The sequence below is a fragment of the Haliotis rufescens genome, unplaced genomic scaffold (genome assembly GCF_023055435.1).
Source record: "Haliotis rufescens isolate VD_foot unplaced genomic scaffold, xgHalRufe1.0.p SCAF_10, whole genome shotgun sequence".
Classification (NCBI taxonomy): Eukaryota; Metazoa; Mollusca; class Gastropoda; order Lepetellida; family Haliotidae; genus Haliotis; species Haliotis rufescens.
The window spans coordinates 42260140-42285249 of NW_025963780.1; the positions used below are offsets into that span (position 1 = coordinate 42260140).

The 25110-nt window shown below is 40.9% G+C and overlaps 1 protein-coding gene across 2 annotated transcripts in view; it reads left to right on the forward strand.

The window, feature by feature from the left end:
• The window catches only part of LOC124146759 (solute carrier family 28 member 3-like), a 37171-nt gene extending 13459 nt beyond the window's left edge, over positions 1–23712 (forward strand). For both annotated transcript variants that reach the window (XM_046517209.2, XM_046517210.2), the window contains 8 exons: positions 12763–12904; positions 14896–15087; positions 15872–16033; positions 17209–17471; positions 17871–18039; positions 18435–18614; positions 21000–21180; positions 21822–23712. In XM_046517209.2, the coding sequence (XP_046373165.2) occupies positions 12763–12904; positions 14896–15087; positions 15872–16033; positions 17209–17471; positions 17871–18039; positions 18435–18614; positions 21000–21180; positions 21822–21973 (1441 nt within the window). In that variant the 3' untranslated portion in view covers positions 21974–23712. The remainder of the gene's footprint in view (positions 1–12762; positions 12905–14895; positions 15088–15871; positions 16034–17208; positions 17472–17870; positions 18040–18434; positions 18615–20999; positions 21181–21821) is intronic.
• Positions 23713–25110: the final 1398 nt, after the last annotated feature.

The following is a 25110-nucleotide window of genomic DNA, read 5'->3' on the forward strand; positions in this document are numbered from 1 at the left end:
ACTGTGTTGACAAATAAGACTACAAGCATGGCTACTGTGTTGACAAATAAGACTACAAGTATGGCTACTGTGTTGACAAATAAGACCACAAGCATGGCTACTGTTGACAAATAAGACCACAAGCATGACTACTGTGTTGACAAATAAGACTACAAGCATGGCTACGGTGTTGACAAATAAGACTACAAGTATGACTACTGTGTTGACAAATAAGACTACAAGCATGGCTACTGTGTTGACAAATAAGACCACAAGCATGACTACTGTGTTGACAAATAAGACTACAAGCATGGCTACGGTGTTGACAAATAAGACCACAAGCATGGTACTGTGTTGACAAATAAGACTACACAAGCATGGCTACTGTGTTGACAAATAAGACTACAAGCATGGTACTGTGTTGACAAATAAGACTACAAGCATGGTACTGTGTTGACAAATAAGACTACACAAGCATGGTACTGTGTTGACAAATAAGACTACAAGCATGGCTACTGTGTTGACAAATAAGACTACAAGCATGGTACTGTGTTGACAAATAAGACTACAAGCATGACTACTGTGTTGACAAATAAGACTACAAGCATGGCTACGGTGTTGACAAATAAGACCACAAGTATGGTACTGTGTTGACAAATAAGACTACACAAGCATGGTACTGTGTTGACAAATAAGACTACACAAGCATGGCTACTGTGTTGACAAATAAGACTACAAGCATGGTACTGTGTTGACAAATAAGACTACACAAGCATGGTACTGTGTTGACAAATAAGACTACAAGCATGGCTACTGTGTTGACAAATAAGACTACAAGCATGACTACTGTGTTGACAAATAAGACTACAAGCATGACTACTGTGTTGACAAATAAGACTACAAGCATGGCTACTGTGTTGACAAATAAGACTACAAGTATGGCTACTGTGTTGACAAATAAGACTACAAGCATGGCTACTGTGTTGACAAATAAGACTACAAGCATGGTACTGTGTTGACAAATAAGACTACAAGCATGGCTACTGTGTTGACAAATAAGACTACAAGCATGGCTACTGTGTTGACAAATAAGACTACAAGCATGGTACTGTGTTGACAAATAAGACTACAAGTATGGTACTGTGTTGACAAATAAAACTACAAGCATGGTACTGTGTTGACAAATAAGACTACAAGTATGGTACTGTGTTGACAAATAAGACCACAAGCATGGCTACTGTGTTGACAAATAAGACCACAAGCATGGTACTGTGTTGACAAATAAGACCACAAGCATGGCTACTGTGTTGACAAATAAAACTACAAGCATGGCTACTGTGCTGACAAATAAGACTACAAGCATGACTACTGTGTTGACAAATAAGACCACAAGCATGGTACTGTGTTGACAAATAAAACTACAAGCATGGCTACTGTGTTGACAAATAAGACTACAAGCATGGCTACTGTGCTGACAAATAAGACTACAAGCATGGCTACTGTGTTGACAAATAAGACCACAAGCATGGTTACTGTGTTGACAAATAAGACTACAAGCATGGCTACTGTGTTGACAAATAAGACTACAAGCATGGCTACTGTGTTGACAAATAAGACCACAAGCATGGTTACTGTGTTGACAAATAAGACCACAAGCATGACTACTGTGTTGACAAATAAGACCACAAGCATGGTACTGTGTTGACAAATAAAACTACAAGCATGGTACTGTGTTGACAAATAAGACTACAAGTATGGTACTGTGTTGACAAATAAGACTACAAGCATGGTACTGTGTTGACAAATAAGACTACAAGTATGGTACTGTGTTGACAAATAAGACTACAAGCATGGTACTGTGTTGACAAATAAGACTACAAGTATGGTACTGTGTTGACAAATAAGACCACAAGCATGGCTACTGTGTTGACAAATAAGACTACAAGCATGGCTACTGTGCTGACAAATAAGACTACAAGCATGGCTACTGTGTTGACAAATAAGACTACAAGCATGGCTACTGTGTTGACAAATAAGACTACAAGTATGGCTACTGTGTTGACAAATAAGACCACAAGCATGGCTACTGTTGACAAATAAGACCACAAGCATGACTACTGTGTTGACAAATAAGACTACAAGCATGGCTACGGTGTTGACAAATAAGACTACAAGTATGACTACTGTGTTGACAAATAAGACTACAAGCATGGCTACTGTGTTGACAAATAAGACCACAAGCATGACTACTGTGTTGACAAATAAGACTACAAGCATGGCTACGGTGTTGACAAATAAGACCACAAGCATGGTACTGTGTTGACAAATAAGACTACACAAGCATGGCTACTGTGTTGACAAATAAGACTACAAGCATGGTACTGTGTTGACAAATAAGACTACAAGCATGGTACTGTGTTGACAAATAAGACTACACAAGCATGGTACTGTGTTGACAAATAAGACTACAAGCATGGCTACTGTGTTGACAAATAAGACTACAAGCATGGTACTGTGTTGACAAATAAGACTACAAGCATGACTACTGTGTTGACAAATAAGACTACAAGCATGGCTACGGTGTTGACAAATAAGACCACAAGTATGGTACTGTGTTGACAAATAAGACTACACAAGCATGGTACTGTGTTGACAAATAAGACTACACAAGCATGGCTACTGTGTTGACAAATAAGACTACAAGCATGGTACTGTGTTGACAAATAAGACTACACAAGCATGGTACTGTGTTGACAAATAAGACTACAAGCATGGCTACTGTGTTGACAAATAAGACTACAAGCATGACTACTGTGTTGACAAATAAGACTACAAGCATGACTACTGTGTTGACAAATAAGACTACAAGCATGGCTACTGTGTTGACAAATAAGACTACAAGTATGGCTACTGTGTTGACAAATAAGACTACAAGCATGGCTACTGTGTTGACAAATAAGACTACAAGCATGGTACTGTGTTGACAAATAAGACTACAAGCATGGCTACTGTGTTGACAAATAAGACTACAAGCATGGCTACTGTGTTGACAAATAAGACTACAAGCATGGTACTGTGTTGACAAATAAGACTACAAGTATGGTACTGTGTTGACAAATAAAACTACAAGCATGGTACTGTGTTGACAAATAAGACTACAAGTATGGTACTGTGTTGACAAATAAGACCACAAGCATGGCTACTGTGTTGACAAATAAGACCACAAGCATGGTACTGTGTTGACAAATAAAACTACAAGCATGGCTACTGTGTTGACAAATAAGACCACAAGCATGGCTACTGTGTTGACAAATAAGACTACAAGCATGACTACTGTGTTGACAAATAAGACTACAAGCATGGCTACTGTGTTGACAAATAAGACTACAAGCATGGCTACTGTGTTGACAAATAAGACCACAAGCATGACTACTGTGTTGACAAATAAGACCACAAGCATGGTACTGTGTTGACAAATAAAACTACAAGCATGGCTACTGTGTTGACAAATAAGACTACAAGCATGGCTACTGTGTTGACAAATAAGACCACAAGCATGACTACTGTGTTGACAAATAAGACTACAAGCATGGTACTGTGTTGACAAATAAGACTACAAGCATGGCTACTGTGTTGACAAATAAGACTACAAGCATGGCTACTGTGTTGACAAATAAGACTACAAGCATGGCTACTGTGTTGACAAATAAGACCATAAGTATGGCTACTGTGTTGACAAATAAGACTACAAGCATGACTACTGTGTTGACAAATAAGACTACAAGCATGGCTACTGTGTTGACAAATAAGACCATAAGTATGGCTACTGTGTTGACAAATAAGACTACAAGCATGACTACTGTGTTGACAAATAAGACTACAAGCATGGCTACTGTGTTGACAAATAAGACTACAAGTATGGCTACTGTGTTGACAAATAAGACCACAAGCATGGCTACTGTGTTGACAAATAAGACCACAAGAATGGCTACTGTGTTGACAAATAAGACTACAAGCATGGCTACTGTGTTGACAAATAAGACTACAAGCATGGCTACTGTGTTGACAAATAAGACTACAAGCATGGCTACTGTGTTGACAAATAAGACTACAAGCATGACTACTGTGTTGACAAATAAGACTACAAGTATGGCTACTGTTGACAAATAAGACCACAAGTATGGCTACTGTGTTGACAAATAAGACTACAAGCATGGCTACTGTGTTGACAAATAAGACCACAAGCATGGCTACTGTGTTGACAAATAAGACTACAAGCATGGTACTGTGTTGACAAATAAGACCACAAGTATGGCTACTGTGTTGACAAATAAGACCACAAGTATGGCTACTGTGTTGACAAATAAGACCACAAGCATGGCTACTGTGTTGACAAATAAGACCACAAGTATGGCTACTGTGTTGACAAATAAGACCACAAGTATGGCTACTGTGTTGACAAATAAGACTACAAGTATGGCTACTGTGTTGACAAATAAGACCACAAGTATGGCTACTGTGTTGACAAATAAGACTACAAGCATGGTACTGTGTTGACAAATAAGACCACAAGTATGGCTACTGTGTTGACAAATAAGACCACAAGTATGGCTACTGTGTTGACAAATAAGACCACAAGCATGGTACTGTGTTGACAAATAAGACCACAAGTATGGCTACTGTGTTGACAAATAAGACCACAAGTATGGCTACTGTGTTGACAAATAAGACTACAAGTATGGCTACTGTGTTGACAAATAAGACTACAAGCATGGCTACTGTGTTGACAAATAAGACCACAAGCATGGCTACTGTGTTGACAAATAAGACCACAAGTATGGCTACTGTGTTGACAAATAAGACCACAAGTATGGCTACTGTGTTGACAAATAAGACTACAAGCATGGCTACTGTGTTGACAAATAAGACTACAAGCATGGTACTGTGTTGACAAATAAGACTACAAGCATGACTACTGTGTTGACAAATAAGACTACAAGCATGGCTACTGTGTTGACAAATAAGACTACAAGTATGGCTACTGTGTTGACAAATAAGACTACAAGCATGGCTACTGTGTTGACAAATAAGACTACAAGCATGGCTACTGTGTTGACAAATAAGACTACAAGCATGGCTACTGTGTTGACAAATAAGACTACAAGCATGGCTACTGTGTTGACAAATAAGACTACAAGCATGGCTACTGTGTTGACAAATAAGACCACAAGCATGGCTACTGTGTTGACAAATAAGACCACAAGCATGGCTACGGTGTTGACAAATAAGACTACAAGCATGGCTACTGTGTTGACAAATAAGACTACAAGCATGGCTACTGTGTTGACAAATAAGACCACAAGCATGGCTACTGTGTTGACAAATAAGACTACTAGCATGGCTACTGTGCTGACAAATAAGACTACAAGCATGACTACTGTGTTGACAAATAAGACTACTAGCATGGCTACTGTGTTGACAAATAAGACTACAAGCATGGCTACTGTGTTGACAAATAAGACTACAAGCATGGCTACTGTGTTGACAAATAAGACTACAAGCATGGCTACTGTGTTGACAAATAAGACTACAAGCATGGTACTGTGTTGACAAATAAGACCACAAGCATGGCTACTGTGTTGACAAATAAGACTACAAGCATGGCTACTGTGCTGACAAATAAGACTACAAGCATGACTACTGTGTTGACAAATAAGACCACAAGCATGGCTACTGTGTTGACAAATAAAACTACAAGCATGGCTACTGTGCTGACAAATAAGACTACAAGCATGACTACTGTGTTGACAAATAAGACCACAAGCATGGTACTGTGTTGACAAATAAAACTACAAGCATGGCTACTGTGTTGACAAATAAGACTACAAGCATGGCTACTGTGCTGACAAATAAGACTACAAGCATGGCTACTGTGTTGACAAATAAGACCACAAGCATGGTTACTGTGTTGACAAATAAGACTACAAGCATGGCTACTGTGTTGACAAATAAGACTACAAGCATGGCTACTGTGTTGACAAATAAGACCACAAGCATGGTTACTGTGTTGACAAATAAGACCACAAGCATGACTACTGTGTTGACAAATAAGACCACAAGCATGGTACTGTGTTGACAAATAAAACTACAAGCATGGTACTGTGTTGACAAATAAGACTACAAGTATGGTACTGTGTTGACAAATAAGACTACAAGCATGGTACTGTGTTGACAAATAAGACTACAAGTATGGTACTGTGTTGACAAATAAGACTACAAGCATGGTACTGTGTTGACAAATAAGACTACAAGTATGGTACTGTGTTGACAAATAAGACCACAAGCATGGCTACTGTGTTGACAAATAAGACTACAAGCATGGCTACTGTGCTGACAAATAAGACTACAAGCATGGCTACTGTGTTGACAAATAAGACTACAAGCATGGCTACTGTGTTGACAAATAAGACTACAAGTATGGCTACTGTGTTGACAAATAAGACCACAAGCATGGCTACTGTTGACAAATAAGACCACAAGCATGACTACTGTGTTGACAAATAAGACTACAAGCATGGCTACGGTGTTGACAAATAAGACTACAAGTATGACTACTGTGTTGACAAATAAGACTACAAGCATGACTACTGTGTTGACAAATAAGACCACAAGCATGACTACTGTGTTGACAAATAAGACTACAAGGATGGCTACGGTGTTGACAAATAAGACCACAAGCATGGTACTGTGTTGACAAATAAGACTACACAAGCATGGCTACTGTGTTGACAAATAAGACTACAAGCATGGTACTGTGTTGACAAATAAGACTACAAGCATGGTACTGTGTTGACAAATAAGACTACACAAGCATGGTACTGTGTTGACAAATAAGACTACAAGCATGGCTACTGTGTTGACAAATAAGACTACAAGCATGGTACTGTGTTGACAAATAAGACTACAAGCATGACTACTGTGTTGACAAATAAGACTACAAGCATGGCTACGGTGTTGACAAATAAGACCACAAGTATGGTACTGTGTTGACAAATAAGACTACACAAGCATGGTACTGTGTTGACAAATAAGACTACACAAGCATGGCTACTGTGTTGACAAATAAGACTACAAGCATGGTACTGTGTTGACAAATAAGACTACACAAGCATGGTACTGTGTTGACAAATAAGACTACAAGCATGGCTACTGTGTTGACAAATAAGACTACAAGCATGACTACTGTGTTGACAAATAAGACTACAAGCATGACTACTGTGTTGACAAATAAGACTACAAGCATGGCTACTGTGTTGACAAATAAGACTACAAGTATGGCTACTGTGTTGACAAATAAGACTACAAGCATGGCTACTGTGTTGACAAATAAGACTACAAGCATGGTACTGTGTTGACAAATAAGACTACAAGCATGGCTACTGTGTTGACAAATAAGACTACAAGCATGGCTACTGTGTTGACAAATAAGACTACAAGCATGGTACTGTGTTGACAAATAAGACTACAAGTATGGTACTGTGTTGACAAATAAAACTACAAGCATGGTACTGTGTTGACAAATAAGACTACAAGTATGGTACTGTGTTGACAAATAAGACCACAAGCATGGCTACTGTGTTGACAAATAAGACCACAAGCATGGTACTGTGTTGACAAATAAAACTACAAGCATGGCTACTGTGTTGACAAATAAGACCACAAGCATGGCTACTGTGTTGACAAATAAGACTACAAGCATGACTACTGTGTTGACAAATAAGACTACAAGCATGGCTACTGTGTTGACAAATAAGACTACAAGCATGGCTACTGTGTTGACAAATAAGACCACAAGCATGACTACTGTGTTGACAAATAAGACCACAAGCATGGTACTGTGTTGACAAATAAAACTACAAGCATGGCTACTGTGTTGACAAATAAGACTACAAGCATGGCTACTGTGTTGACAAATAAGACCACAAGCATGACTACTGTGTTGACAAATAAGACTACAAGCATGGTACTGTGTTGACAAATAAGACTACAAGCATGGCTACTGTGTTGACAAATAAGACTACAAGCATGGCTACTGTGTTGACAAATAAGACTACAAGCATGGCTACTGTGTTGACAAATAAGACCATAAGTATGGCTACTGTGTTGACAAATAAGACTACAAGCATGACTACTGTGTTGACAAATAAGACTACAAGCATGGCTACTGTGTTGACAAATAAGACCATAAGTATGGCTACTGTGTTGACAAATAAGACTACAAGCATGACTACTGTGTTGACAAATAAGACTACAAGCATGGCTACTGTGTTGACAAATAAGACTACAAGTATGGCTACTGTGTTGACAAATAAGACCACAAGCATGGCTACTGTGTTGACAAATAAGACCACAAGAATGGCTACTGTGTTGACAAATAAGACTACAAGCATGGCTACTGTGTTGACAAATAAGACTACAAGCATGGCTACTGTGTTGACAAATAAGACTACAAGCATGGCTACTGTGTTGACAAATAAGACTACAAGCATGACTACTGTGTTGACAAATAAGACTACAAGTATGGCTACTGTTGACAAATAAGACCACAAGTATGGCTACTGTGTTGACAAATAAGACCACAAGCATGGCTACTGTGTTGACAAATAAGACTACAAGCATTGTACTGTGTTGACAAATAAGACCACAAGTATGGCTACTGTGTTGACAAATAAGACCACAAGTATGGCTACTGTGTTGACAAATAAGACCACAAGCATGGCTACTGTGTTGACAAATAAGACCACAAGTATGGCTACTGTGTTGACAAATAAGACCACAAGTATGGCTACTGTGTTGACAAATAAGACTACAAGTATGGCTACTGTGTTGACAAATAAGACCACAAGTATGGCTACTGTGTTGACAAATAAGACTACAAGCATGGTACTGTGTTGACAAATAAGACCACAAGTATGGCTACTGTGTTGACAAATAAGACCACAAGTATGGCTACTGTGTTGACAAATAAGACCACAAGCATGGCTACTGTGTTGACAAATAAGACCACAAGTATGGCTACTGTGTTGACAAATAAGACCACAAGTATGGCTACTGTGTTGACAAATAAGACTACAAGCATGGCTACTGTGTTGACAAATAAGACCACAAGCATGGCTACTGTGTTGACAAATAAGACCACAAGTATGGCTACTGTGTTGACAAATAAGACTACAAGTATGGCTACTGTGTTGACAAATAAGACTACAAGCATGGCTACTGTGTTGACAAATAAGACCACAAGCATGGCTACTGTGTTGACAAATAAGACCACAAGTATGGCTACTGTGTTGACAAATAAGACCACAAGTATGGCTACTGTGTTGACAAATAAGACTACAAGCATGGTACTGTGTTGACAAATAAGACTACAAGTATGGCTACTGTGTTGACAAATAAGACTACAAGCATGGTACTGTGTTGACAAAAAAGACCACAAGTATGGCTACTGTGTTGACAAATAAGACCACAAGTATGGCTACTGTGTTGACAAATAAGACCACAAGCATGGTACTGTGTTGACAAATAAGACCACAAGCATGTCACTGTGTTGACAAATAAGACCACAAGTATGGCTACTGTGTTGACAAATAAGACCACAAGTATGGCTACTGTGTTGACAAATAAGACCACAAGCATGGTACTGTGTTGACAAATAAGACCACAAGCATGGTACTGTGTTGACAAATAAGACCACAAGTATGGCTACTGTGTTGACAAATAAGACCACAAGTATGGCTACTGTGTTGACAAATAAGACTACAAGCATGGCTACTGTGTTGACAAATTAGACCACAAGTATGGCTACTGTGTTGACAAATAAGACCACAAGCATGGCTACTGTGTTGACAAATAAGACTACAAGCATGGCTACTGTGTTGACAAATAAGACTACAAGCATGGCTACTGTGTTGACAAATAAGACTACAAGCATGACTACTGTGTTGACAAATAAGACCACAAGCATGGTACTGTGTTGACAAATAAGACTACAAGCATGGCTACTGTGTTGACAAATAAAACTACAAGCATGGTACTGTGTTGACAAATAAGACCACAAGCATGGTACTGTGTTGACAAATAAGACCACAAGCATGGCTACTGTGTTGACAAATAAGACTACAAGCATGGCTACTGTGTTGACAAATAAGACTACAAGCATGGCTACTGTGTTGACAAATAAGACTACAAGCATGGCTACTGTGTTGACAAATAAGACCACAAGCATGGTACTGTGTTGACAAATAAGACTACAAGCATGACTACTGTGTTGACAAATAAGACTACAAGCATGGCTACTGTGTTGACAAATAAGACTACAAGCATGGCTACTGTGTTGACAAATAAGACTACAAGCATGGCTACTGTGTTGACAAATAAGACCACAAGCATGGTACTGTGTTGACAAATAAGACTACAAGCATGACTACTGTGTTGACAAATAAGACTACAAGCATGGCTACTGTGTTGACAAATAAGACTACAAGCATGGCTACTGTGTTGACAAATAAGACTACAAGCATGGCTACTGTGTTGACAAATAAGACCACAAGCATGGTACTGTGTTGACAAATAAGACTACAAGCATGACTACTGTGTTGACAAATAAGACTACAAGCATGGTACTGTGTTGACAAATAAGACTACAAGCATGACTACTGTGTTGACAAATAAGACTACAAGCATGGCTACTGTGTTGACAAATAAGACTACAAGCATGGCTACTGTGTTGACAAATAAGACCACAAGCATGGCTACTGTGTTGACAAATAAGACTACAAGCATGGCTACTGTGCTGACAAATAAGACTACAAGCATGGCTACTGTGTTGACAAATAAGACTACAAGCATGGCTACTGTGTTGACAAATAAGACTACAAGCATGGCTACTGTGCTGACAAATAAGACCACAAGCATGGTACTGTGTTGACAAATAAAACTACAAGCATGGCTACTGTGCTGACAAATAAGACCACAAGCATGGTACTGTGCTGACAAATAAGACCACAAGCATGGCTACTGTGTTGACAAATAAGACCACAAGCATGGTACTGTGTTGACAAATAAGACTACAAGTATGGTACTGTGTTGACAAATAAGACCACAAGCATGGCTACTGTGTTGACAAATAAGACCACAAGTATGGCTACTGTGTTGACAAATAAGACTACAAGCATGGTACTGTGTTGACAAATAAGACTACAAGCATGGCTACTGTGCTGACAAATAAGACTACAAGCATGGCTACTGTGTTGACAAATAAGACTACAAGCATGGCTACTGTGTTGACAAATAAGACCACAAGCATGACTACTGTGTTGACAAATAAGACCACAAGCATGGCTACTGTGTTGACAAATAAGACCACACAAGCATGGCTACTGTGTTGACAAATAAGACCACAAGCATGGCTACTGTGTTGACAAATAAGACTACAAGCATGGTGCTGTGTTGACAAATAAGACTACAAGCATGGCTACTGTGTTGACAAATAAGACTACAAGTATGGTACTGTGTTGACAAATAAGACCACAAGCATGGCTACTGTGTTGACAAATAAGACTACAAGTATGGCTACTGTGTTGACAAATAAGACTACAAGTATGGTGCTGTGTTGACAAATAAGACTACAAGTATGGTACTGTGTTGACAAATAAGACTACAAGCATGGCTACTGTGTTGACAAATAAGACTACAAGCATGGCTACTGTGTTGACAAATAAGACTACAAGTATGTCTACTGTGTTGACAAATAAGACTACAAGTATGGTGCTGTGTTGACAAATAAGACTACAAGTATGGTACTGTGTTGACAAATAAGACTACAAGCATGGCTACTGTGTTGACAAATAAGACTACAAGCATGGCTACTGTGTTGACAAATAAGACTACAAGTATGTCTACTGTGTTGACAAATAAGACTACAAGTATGGTACTGTGTTGACAAATAAGACCACAAGCATGGCTACTTTGTTGACAAATAAGACTACAAGTATGGCTACTGTGTTGACAAATAAGACTACAAGCATGTCTACTGTGTTGACAAATAAGACTACAAGTATGGTACTGTGTTGACAAATAAGACTACAAGCATGGCTACTGTGTTGACAAATAAGACCACAAGTATGACTACTGTGTTCATACACTCTTCTTTAAGATTGAAAATATTGGTCTGAATATGCCATAGATAGAGAAGAAGGTTCGCATAGACTTGAAAAAGTCTTGAAATTTAAGGTCCCTCTTGAAAAGCCTTGATTTTTAGTGTCAAAATTGAAAAGCCTTGAAAATCACAAATGGCTTGAAAAGCCTTGCATGTGTACCAAATGACATATACTTGTTAATGAAAGTATTAGAGCACACATGACTATGTACCATTGATGTTTACGACACACTACAGGCGTGTAACATGTCTGCTGATCATGCTGCCGGTGTCATGGCTCATCTATATCATGTCAGTCCCCTTCAGCACTTGTTTTGAAAGTCTGGTTTCCAGCGACGACGTCATCATATTTTAGTATTTGAGATGACAGATTATTCGACTATCAATTATTAGTTGCCTTATGTTAAGTTATTTCAACACTTATTACTTCATGACAGCGGTAGAAACTAACGGTTTTAGTCCACTGGTCCTTATAATTATAATGTATTGTAAAACCCATAAAAACGCTGCATGAGTGACATTTTGAGATAATTTATCATGTTAGTATTGAACTGTGACTGTTTCAGGGTTGCTTTGTTCTTGGTGTATGGCGGCATGCTTGCCCTGATCGTCTACACCGTGTGGGAGGTCCCTAGCAACCTGGTGTCCCTCGTCGGCATCATCACCTTCATCATCGTCCTCTTTCTCTTGTCCTCCAGCCCCACACAGGTAACATCTTGCACACTGACCACAGAATTAGTCATCGCCCACCCTACAACCACTCCCACTCCCACACACTGACCAACCAGTCACAACCACCCACTTTACAACCACCTCTCCCACACCCACTGACCAGTCACACACCCACTAACCAACCAGTCAAAACTACCCACACCACACACACCGACCACAGACTGACCAACCGCTCACACACCCACACTACAACCACCTCTCCCACACCCACTGACCAGTCACACACCGACCAACCAACCAGTCAAAACTACCCACACCACACACACCGATCACAGACTGACCAACCGCTTACACACCCACTACAACCACCTCTTCCACACCCACTGACCAGTCACACACCGACCAACTGCTCACACACCCACTAACCAACCAGTCAAAACTACCCACACCACACACACCGATCACAGACTGACCAACCGCTCACACACCCACACTACAACCACCTCTCCCACACCCACTGACCAGTCACACACCGACCAACTGTTCACACACCCACTAACCAACCAGTCAAAACTACCCACACCACACACACCGATCACAGACTGACCAACCGCTCACACACCCACACCCACACCCACACCCACACCCACTCCTGCTTACACACCCACTGACCAGTCACACGCCAACCAACCGCATACACAGCCACTGACCAGTCACACACCAACCAACCGCTTACACAGCCACTGACCAGTCACACGCCAACCAACCGCTGTCACACCCACTCCCACACCCACACTACAACCACCTCTCCCACACCCACTGACCAGTCACACACCGACCAACTGCTCACACACCCACTAACCAACCAGTCAATTTAACTACCCACACCACACACACCGATCACAGACTGACCAACCGCTCACACACCCACACTACAACCACCTCTCCCACACCCACTGACCAGTCACACACCGACCAACTGTTCACACACCCACTAACCAACCAGTCAAAACTACCCACACCACACACACCGATCACAGACTGACCAACCGCTCACACACCCACACCCACACCCACACCCACTCCTGCTTACACACCCACTGACCAGTCACACGCCAACCAACCGCATACACAGCCACTGACCAGTCACACACCAACCAACCGCTTACACAGCCACTGACCAGTCACACGCCAACCAACCGCTGTCACACCCACTGACCAGTCACACACCAACCAACCGCTTACACACCCACTGACCAGTCAAACGCCAACCAACCGCTCAAACACCCACACCCACACCCACACCCACACCCACACCCACACCCACTCCCACTCCCACTCCCACACCCACTGACCAGTCACACGCCAACCAACCGCTCAAACACCCTATGACCAACCGGTCACAACTACCCACACCACACACAATGACCACACATACACTGACCAACCAGTCACACGCCAACCAAGTGCTCACCCACCCACTGACACACAACACTCCCACTGTTTACACCCCAATACCCCCCCCATCCCACCCCCCTACAACACACACACACACACTTGCACCACTCACACTGCTTGCTTCCCCACTGACTCAATGGGGGCGGTCGGGTAGCCTAGTGGTTAAAGCGTTCGATCGTCACGCCAAAGACCCGGGTTCGATTCCCGACATTGGTACAATCTGTGAAGCCCATTTCTGGTGTCCCCCGCCGTCATATTGCTGGAATATTGCTAAAAGCGGCGTAAAACCATACTCACTCACTCACTCACTGACTCAATGTCATATAGCTGGAATTTTGCTAAGTGGCAGTGTTAAACAACAAACAAACTTTCTCAATGCTGGCTACCATAGGAGTTAATGATTTCCTGATCATCGACTGGTATATCTCATTATTGTCCCAAGCCAAGGGCACATAGTCTGGAATCCAAGATAAATCCCTACACTGTCATATTACTGACTGCAGTGCTTCACAAATCCTTGGTGATGATCCAGTAAGTTATCTTCATCTGTTAATGGGTGCTGGTTTCAGGTGCGATGGCGGCCGGTGCTCGGCGGGTTCACGCTTCAGTTTTACTTTGCTGTGCTAATCCTGAAGTGGGATATCGGCTACAGGGTGTTCTACTTTCTTGGGAAGGAGATTCAGAAGTTCCTGGCATTTACCGATTTCGGTTCCAAATTTGTCTTCGGAGATAAATACACTGACCACATCTTTGCTATGAAGGTAAGTCCACCCACTTCCTGTCATACTCTGGTATCATGTTCACAATTTGTAACGAATAGTTTGCTTGGCTTGAGATCAGCACTTCTTACAATAGTTTAAAAGAAATGTGTCCTCTGATTTCTCCCTGAAGCAATTCTATGACAGTTTCCACAAGTGACCCGTGAAGATCCGGGGAAGAATCGGTATTCAGCAACTATGCTTGTCGTAAGAGGCGACTAATGGGATCAGGTGTCAGGCTCACTGACTTGGTTGATACATGTCATCAATCCAAATAGCGTGGATTGATGCTCATGATGTCAGTCACTGGATTGTCTGGTCAAGACTTAATTGTTTACAGACCGGCATCATATAGCTGGAATAGTGCTGAGTGCAACATAAAACAAACACACACACACAGTTTCCACCAATAGTTTATTGCAGACACCAGAATGCAAACAACAGCTGTTAAACTTGGATCTGATCTTGACTTCATTGTTTCATGCTCCTTTTGTGTTTCTCATCATGTTACAGGGCATTCAGGGTGTAGAACACTTCCCAAACAACATTAAATGGTAATGAGTGATGCTATATGAATCCTGTCGTCAGACTTGTTGTCTTCGTTGATAGCTTGTCTAACATCCACTGCAGTGATTTCATTGAAGTATCAGTCATTGTATTTTCTGGTGCAAACATTATTCAGGCCCTGTCATATACCTTTAATATTTCTGAACATGGTGTTAAACAAATAAACAAAAATACTATACTACTAAAAGATGATATATAACTTCTGTTTCCATGGTTACAGGTGCTTCCGGTGATCATCTTCTTCAGCTGCTTCATCTCTATCCTGTACTACCTCGGCACCATGCAGTTCATCATCGGCAACATCGCCTTCGTGATGAAGAGCTTGCTGGGTACAACCGCTGCCGAGAGTCTGTGTGCTGCTGGCAACATCTTCGTCGGCCAGGTTAGCAAATAATCTGTCCATTGTCTCCATTGCTGTAAATATACAGTCATGCCCCGCTTATATGGACTTCAGATATCCGGAAACCTCGTTAATCCTTCCGCTGGTGGTAATCGTTTGATTCGCGAGAAGTCAATTAACCAAGTGACACTGAGTTACGTTTGAGACGAGCTCTGTCATCTGTCATGAGTTGCATAATTGAAGGGAAGTAACTCTTCCAGTAAGAAGCTGGTTTCAGTTATACGGAAATTTGTTTATACGGACGAATTGTGAAATGACGCGTGAAGTGTCCGTATAAACGAGGCACGACTAGTCGGGTAGTCTGGCTTGGTAACTTGGTTGCATCATCATGCTTTCAGAATGCACATCACAGGTGTGTCTGGTCCAGACATGATGGGGGCGGTCGGGTCGCCTAGTGGTTAAAGCATTCGCTCGTCACGCCAAAGACCCGGGTTCGATTCCCAACATGGCTACAATGCGTGAAGTCCATTTGTGATGTCCCCCTTTCGTGGTATTGCTGGAATATTGCAAAAAGTGGCATAAAAATCACTCTCTCTCTCTCTCTCTCTCTCTCTCTCTCTCTCTCTCACACTCACTCACTCACTCACTCACTCACTCACTCACTCACTCACTCACTCACTCACTCACTCACTCACTCACTCACTCACTCACTCACCCACCCACCCACCCACCCACCCACCCACCCACTCACTCACTCACTCCAGATATGATGAATTACAGGAAACGGTCACCTGGAATACGGCTGACTGTGGTATTAAGCAAGCAAACTGTCCATTTGCAGGGTTTACCTTGTCTTACAAAAGTGGAGGACTAGGGGATCCCCAATAATAAATTTTAAGGGTCTTTACAGGAAATGTGCGGGTCCTTTATAAATATAAATGGTGTAGTGTAGTGTACTGTAAGTCATTTCTTTAGAGCCTGGAATGAATCAATGATCATGTGGACAGTGTCCATGATTGATGGATGAAATAACAGACACCCATAACCCATTCTGTTGTGCTGTAGGAATGATGAATATTATTGTGCGTCCCTTGGGACGCGCTATATATATTTTTTTCTCCATCCATACTTGACGCACATCTGTCTGTAGCATAAAACCCTGCTTTTGTTTACAGTGAAAATATCTAACTTTCGTTCAACATTAATGTCTTTTGTAGACGGAGGCTCCCATCTTAATCAGACCGTACCTGAACGTGATGACTCGTTCGGAGCTGCACGCCGTCATGGTGGGAGGTTTTGCCACTATTGCTGGGAGTGTACTGGCTGCCTATGTGTCGTTTGGTGTTCCTGCAGAACACCTGTTGTGTGCGAGTGTGATGAACGCCCCCTGTGCCCTGGCCGTGTCCAAACTGCTCCACCCAGAGACGGAGACTAGCAAGCTGGAGGACATCGATGACTTGGAGCAAGAGGACAATGACAAGTGAGTGAGGCACACCTTGACAAGTAGGGATGTGGTCAGTAGACCCAACTCCAGTACCCGTGATATAGCCTTGACTAGAGAACTACCACGCCATGACAAGTAGGGATGTGGTCGGTACACCCAACTCCAGTACCCGTGATATAGCCTTGACTTGAGAACTGCCACGCCATGATAAAGCCTTGACTTGAGAACTGCCACGCCATGATAAAACCTTGACTAGAGAACTACCATGCCATGATAAAACCTTGACTAGAAAACTACCACGCCATGATAAAACCTTGACTAGAAAACTACCACGCCATGATAAAGCCTTGACTAGAAAACTACCACGCCATGATAAAGCCTCAAATAGTAAACTACCACACATAGATCCCAACTCGCTCATACTTGTATTTCCAGCAAACCTCGCAACTTCCTTGAGGCTGCAGCTGCTGGGGCATCCACCTCCATCTGCCTCGTCGCCAACATCACCGCCAACCTCATCGCCTTCTTGGCTCTGCTTGCCTTCGTCAATGCAGTCCTGTCCTGGTTTGGGGCCTTCGTCTGCTTCCCACAGCTCTCGTTTGAGGTGAGGACTTGTTTATTGCTGATCTGTGTGGGTGAATGCTGGGATGGGGTAACTCAAGCACTCAGGTCGGGTGGGCCCTGAGTAGGACCTGGGTACCCAAGGGACTACCACACCCGTGGTTATTCACGTGATATATTGATAATGACAATAACAATAAAACACCATGGTTACACTACAAGTTGCTAATGTACACATTGCTTTCTGAATATGCACATCTTTGCTTTCTGACTATGCACATCTTACTTCTGACTATCTAAATAGTTTTAGCCATGGTTCCAGTAAAACAATCCCAATCAGACATTTTGTACCCATTTGAAAAATTCCTCTTTAAAATAGAACTAAGAAGAACAATGAATTTAAATTTTCCCAAACCGTATAACTTCCTTTTGCTCCAGAAAATCTGTTCCTATGTCTTTATGCCCGTGGCGTACCTGATGGGGGTGGAGTGGAAGGACGCAGGGGTGGTGGGCGAACTAGTCGGCATCAAGACTTTCCTCAATGAGTTTGTGGCCTATAAGGAGCTAGCCAAGTTCATCACCAACCGTGAAGATTGCAAGGATGGAACCACCATCTCCGTAAGTGTTTCTCAACTAAAGATTTTAATCAAGATAACAGCAAAATACCGTATTTGACGTAATAAGCGCCCAGGGCGCTCTCAAAATTAGAAATAAGGGGCTCTCTATAAGGAGTTAAAGGATAAATTTTGTGGTTTATGCTGACAGCCTGGAATGTTTATATACGACAGATATATTTTTCCAGAATTTAATCGCCCATAATTAAGGGTGCATATAACACACGAGTGCGTATTATACGCGCATAAATAAGTCTTGTGTACGTCGAATGTGGTAGTCCACATTATTTAGGGGTGAAGTGATACACCGGTGCATCGTGAATGTTCATGTGATTATCCCATACATGAAACTTTTTTTTCTGTATCAATACAAGACAAAACACTTGTGTCATAATTGGTTTTTTCAAGTTCTCTACTAAGAAAAGCCGCTATGAACATGTGTCTATAGCTAGCTTTTCCTTTTAAACCAGCTCTGAAATATTTATAGTCAAGGAATTTCCACAAGATTTGACGTAAATATTTGTATTGCAATACTTATCGTATCGTGTCCTGGCTTTATCGTTATACCCCTAACATCATTAAGTAATGCAAAGTATTTTCATGTTCATTGGCCTAGAAGTAGTCACATGTCATTTGACAGAAAAACATATTGACTCTGTGTCAGGTCTGACTAATTACGGTAGTGACCTGTGTTATTTATGATAGAATGGGAATTACCTAGAAATGGTATTCCCCATACCTAAGTCATTCAGATTTCTCTTTTTGTTGGAACCAACTAACATTATTGTAGCTAATGTATATTGAAATGTTAAATCTGCCTTTGTCTCTATATTTCATAATAAATCAATTATGTACTTTATATGCGGTTAATACTTGTTTTTATCAACCTGAGAAAAACCAATATCATCATGTGCTTTGCCCTCTGTAAATATATCGGGCGATTGGATAGCCTAGTGGTTAAAGTATTCACTTGTCGCACCGATGGCCTGGGTTAGACTCCCACATGGGTGCAATCTGTGAAACCCGTTTTTGGTGTTCCCTGTCGATATATTGTGGTAATATTGCTAAAAGCAGTGTAAGCCCCATCTTCCTGAGGCAAGGGAGTTAACTTACTGTATAAGTCCAGTTTCCACCCTTGCTTTTGGTTGGAATTATGGGGTTATATTTTGGCTGGACTAACGAGTCTATGTAAAGTCCAATTAAAATCACGTACGAAATCAACATCTGGTTCGAAAACTGCAGTGTAGATATTGATTGATTGCAGGATTTGCAAAGCATGTGAACCGTCAACTTTACTTTCCGAAACTTTATGTTTTTTAATGAGGTGCTCACTGATCTTGATTATCAATCAGGTCATCTTCAATGGGCGCTAACATTTTGTTTGAAGCAAATGCAAGTGATATTGGGGGTGGAATCTGATTGGTCAGTAGGTGGGACATAGAAGGGACACAACTCGCAATAGCCACTGGTGGCGCTACAATCGAGCCAAAAATTCCATTCTAGTTTGACAAGGGTGGCAACTATAATTGTATTTGTGTTCACTCCCTTGCCTCAGGAAGATGTGTAAATCAATCATTTTGTCAATATTGCTTCTTTTGGGGTCAATCAAAACAGGTATTGACCTCATATAATGTCCCATCTTCCCGAGGCAAGAGAGTAAACTGACTATAAAAGTCCAGTTTCCACCCTTGCCGAACTAGGCTGGTATTATGGAGTTACATTTTGTCTGGACTAACGAGTCTATGCATAGTCCAATCAAAATCGTGCACCGAAATCAAAATCCGGTTTGTAAACTGTCGTGCAGATTTCGATTGATTGCAGGATTTGCAAAGCATGTGCACCGCCAACTCGTTGTCAGCAGATATTTTCCAAATCTTTTCATGTTTTTAATCAAGGTGCTCACGTGATTTGATGCATTTCGCGATGTAAGACCCGTTTTATCACAATATAGATCTTGATTATTGATCAGATCGTTCTGACTGAGCGCCACCATTTTGTGTGAAGCAAACGCAAGTGATACGAGAGGTGGAATCTGATTGGTCCATAGGAGAGGCTTAGAAGGGACATAATTGGTAATAGCCACTGGTGGCGCAACGATCGAGCCCAGTAGTTCCGGCCTAGTTCGGCAAGGGTGGAAACTGGACTTTTAAAGTCAGTTAACTCCCTTGCCTCGGGAAGATGATAATGTCCTAGAAAGTGTATTGTAGATTCTTAAGACACTCAAAAGAGGTTTGATTCCCCTTTTGAAAATACATAATATCATTCACATCAAGGACACGAGTATATTGACAATTGACCCCCGACCCCTCAAATGAAAATAAGTAAATCGTGTCACGTACATATATGTTACTTTTCTTTGATTGTATGGTATATTTTGATTTGTCACCAGCGGCGGTCTGAGATTATCGCCACGTACGCACTGTGTGGCTTCTCCAACCTGAGCTCCATCGGCATCCAACTGGGTGGCCTTGGACCAATGGCACCCAAACGTGTGAAAGACTTGGCCCAGATTGTCATCCGTGCACTGTTTGGAGGAATTGTGGCATGTCTCATGACAGCCTCCATTGCAGGTAGGTACAGTTGGGGTGATTGGCTGAACAGCCTGTGTATTCAACTGTCGGGCTCACAAAAGAGGCTTAAACCGTAGTTACCCTAGCTGCTAAGAAGATATATTTCTGCTATTTGTTTTCGAAGAAGGTATCAGGAGAGGGTCATCAACACATATGTGTCTCTAGGATAGGGTTCTAAAAAATAAGACACATATGAAGGTCATGAAATAAAATGTACACTTGGGCAAAGTCTTCTAAAAATATTATGCCAACAGTAAATAGTTAGTGTGCCAGGTTTGCGTGAAGATCCGGGGAAGAATAGATCTTCAGCACCCCATGTGTGCCGTAAAAGGCGACTATGCTTGTTGTAAGAGGCGACTAATGGGATCGGGTGATCAGGCTCGCTGACTTGGTTGATGCATGTCATCGTATCCCAATGGCGTCGATCGATGCTCATGATATCAATCACTGGATTGTCTGGTCCAGACTGGATTATTTACAGACCATGGTCATGTAGCTGGAATATTGCTGAGTGCGGCGTTAAACAACAAACAAACAAAGTGACCAGTCCCTACAACTGAACTGCAAATCAAGTTGGGTTTTTTTCACAAACGTTTAATAATGTTTTCGACATGTACATGGATGTTTTCCTCTCTGTCCAGGTCTACTGATGGCGGACCACTCCGCATCATCCAACCCCTGCATCAACAACGCAACGGCGATCAACATCACATCGAACTCCGTCCTCAACGACACATCATATTCCGTGCTCAATGACACTATACCCATGGTGTTCAACATGACACTATCATAGTGTTGCCAGGGAACCAGTATATAGCATCTTTGACTGCCAAATTGGTTCCTTTGGAAGAAATGAAAGAGGTGTGTGTTTGAAATGTGTGAAGTGTGTTTGTAAAGGATGATGTCTTGATAGGGACCACAAACAAAGCATTTAATGTATTCAAGGAGTTTGTGGCCAATAATGAAATTCCTTTAAATTTTCAATAAAATGAGCCCTCTTAGTTTTGTGAGGCATTCAAGGTATTTTGCATCCAAATGTATAAAAAGTATACTACTCAAAAGAAAGTCAAAGAACACCTAATTTTCATATTTCTATAGTTAATCTCTCATGACAACAACTAGTCATATGAAAGAATCAGGTGTTCTTTAACTTCTTTTGAGTAGTATATTTTAAACATGTCCTTTACATTATACAAAAAATAAGCCCACTGAATTTGGTAAGTACTACAGACAAGGTCGTATTATACATTGTTATGGATTGGTTATATATATTCATGAATATAGTTCCTTCTATTTTGCAAGGGGACTGTATTCCATGGGCGAAGGATCTCATTGTAACCTCCATTGCAATACTAGTGCTACAAGTTCATAATAATTATAATAATACACCTTCTTCGTGCTTCCAAATATTTTGTAATCAAAATCATAACCAAGACTTGTAAATCAAACCTGCCTTGTCCTTCAGCATAATGTGTAGTAACATGTGACAAGCAAGCATAAATACACTTAACACACTTATTAGTAGACTCGGCTCCTTGTTAATGCTATTGTCAGAGTAATCATTATGTTTAGTAACCAGGTGCTAGTAACAATGAATATTGAGTTTACCTCTTGTGGTACTATTTAATGACCACGAAACTGTCAGATGTGCTGAGTCAGCAACAGCTGTGTGCGACAGCTGGCCTGTATACCGGTGCTCTGAGTGTATCAATGCGATCAAATTACAAGATACTGCATCTTATGTAATATCGCTTACTCCGATGGCATAATTGATTGTACAGAAGCATTATAAAATTTTGAACCAAATTCTGTGAATATGATTTAGTGAAACATATTTTTTAGAAATCATCATTTTTAGACTAATTAATACTGTAAATCTTGAAATTAACGTGAGCGTGAATGAAATGCGAAAAATGGGAGTGGTCTTTGCTCACATTATTAAACATTGCATTTATATCAACAATAAGACATTTTGGATAGCAGAAATACCAACTTAGACATACGCTGAAAACAAACATGTATTCCACATCACTGTTTATTGAGCAGCACTTGTAACAATTATCTAAACAATGCCATTCAAACACTGAATTGTCACTCAAGACAAGAGTTCTATGTCATCACTGATCGCACCTGCAAGTCCAGACAGACGCTGCCCACGCAGCACGGCGTCTTAGTTCTTTGCTACTGCGTCAAGGGCCGACAAGAGCCAGCAGACAGGTATTGTTTTAGCGGAAGTACTCTACTCAGCGCTTATAAGCGGTGCTATTTGGTGTGTGATTGGATTAATGTAAGGTTGGATAAAGGTGAGAATTCTGTAAACCTGACAGAGGACATTTTCTTAAGGCAAATCCACTGTCTTGAGAGGAGGGGGGTGTCGCATTCATAGTGAGTCGCATTTTTGGCTTGGGGCCAGCGGTTGCATTCTTTTGGAGTCGCATTTATTTCACAACTTACAGTAATGACCCAGGCATTGATACAGGCATCAGCATAATCAGCATAATTATTACATATACAATAAATGAATAATCACTTGTTCTGGATTTTGAGTTGTTTGGGGATAAAGTGTCATACCCTCAATGTATGAATGTTTACTGATTTTAGATCCCAGTAGTTCCTGGAACTTTATTTTGAGGATATCATCTCTGCTTGATATTGCATTTATAATATTTTCATGTTCAATCTTGAGTGTTGAAATGCAAATATATCTAGTCTACAACAGCTTATCCATGAAGTCAAGATTATGAATGACAGTTCCTCATCACTCGTGTGTTCTGAAACAGTAGCACAGAAAGTACTACGACCGTTGAGATTGTTTTGTGAGAATAAGCTATGTCTCCTACTGCCCAGTAGTACCATGTCAGTAGTCTTCATCTGACCATTTCTGGTGTCCCACTCACCCTGTGTTGAGGAGCATTGCCAAAAGGGACATACCGTATCCGACGTTATAAGCGCCCAGGGCGCTCTCAAAATTAATAATAGGGGGCTCTAATTAGAATATTATTTTGGTGAAAAAAAACAGAGTTAAAAGATAAATTTCGTGGTTTATGCTGACAGCCTGAAATGTTTATATACGACAGAGATATGTTTCGAGAATTTATTTGCCCATAATTAAGTGTGCATATAACACACGAGTGCGTATTATACGCGAATAAATAAGTCTTGTGTACATTGATCAATCGGAAGGGTTCTAATTGGGTTTGTTCACTAGCCAATATAGCAAATATCGCCGTGGGCGCTTATTAGAGCTTATTACGTCGAATACCGTATTCACTTACTCCGTTCCCCAATGTTGAGCTACTTGTTGAATCAGCACTACCCTATCATGAAGATCTCAAGAGAAATCTCATTTGTTTCCTATTGTCGGAACAAATAGTTTCTCCTATATACTGAGGAAATAAGGGAACATATGGGCTGGGCATCACTTTTACATTATTTGTATTTTTTAAATGGTATTTTTACTTGGCCCTACTTGTATTTCTAACTAATTCTCCTGAGTCTGGGACATGAGTGACAGTATTATTATTCAAACATATCTTGTGTTCCATCAATGGACTGTATTCTTTCATAACCTGGCAGCACACATTATTTTGTTCTTGTTTTATTTTATTGAAATGTCTCATTATTGTACATAGCTCTTGTGCCATTGCTCCATGTTGGATTACCTTTAAACTTGTATTATACTTGTATTATACTTGTATTGTATCAGTGTTTATACAGTCGATATAGTTCCAACAAACCAAGGTGTGCCTTCTATGACCATGAAGATATGTCGTCCAGTGGTTGGACGATACACCGATGCATCAGGAGGATTGCAAATTTTTATCTCTCCATACAAGTATTGATCACAATCGCACATTAAGTAAACAGTATCGATTCTTACCTCAAATGTATTCTTTAATAAATCTTACACCAACACTAATTATAAGTGAA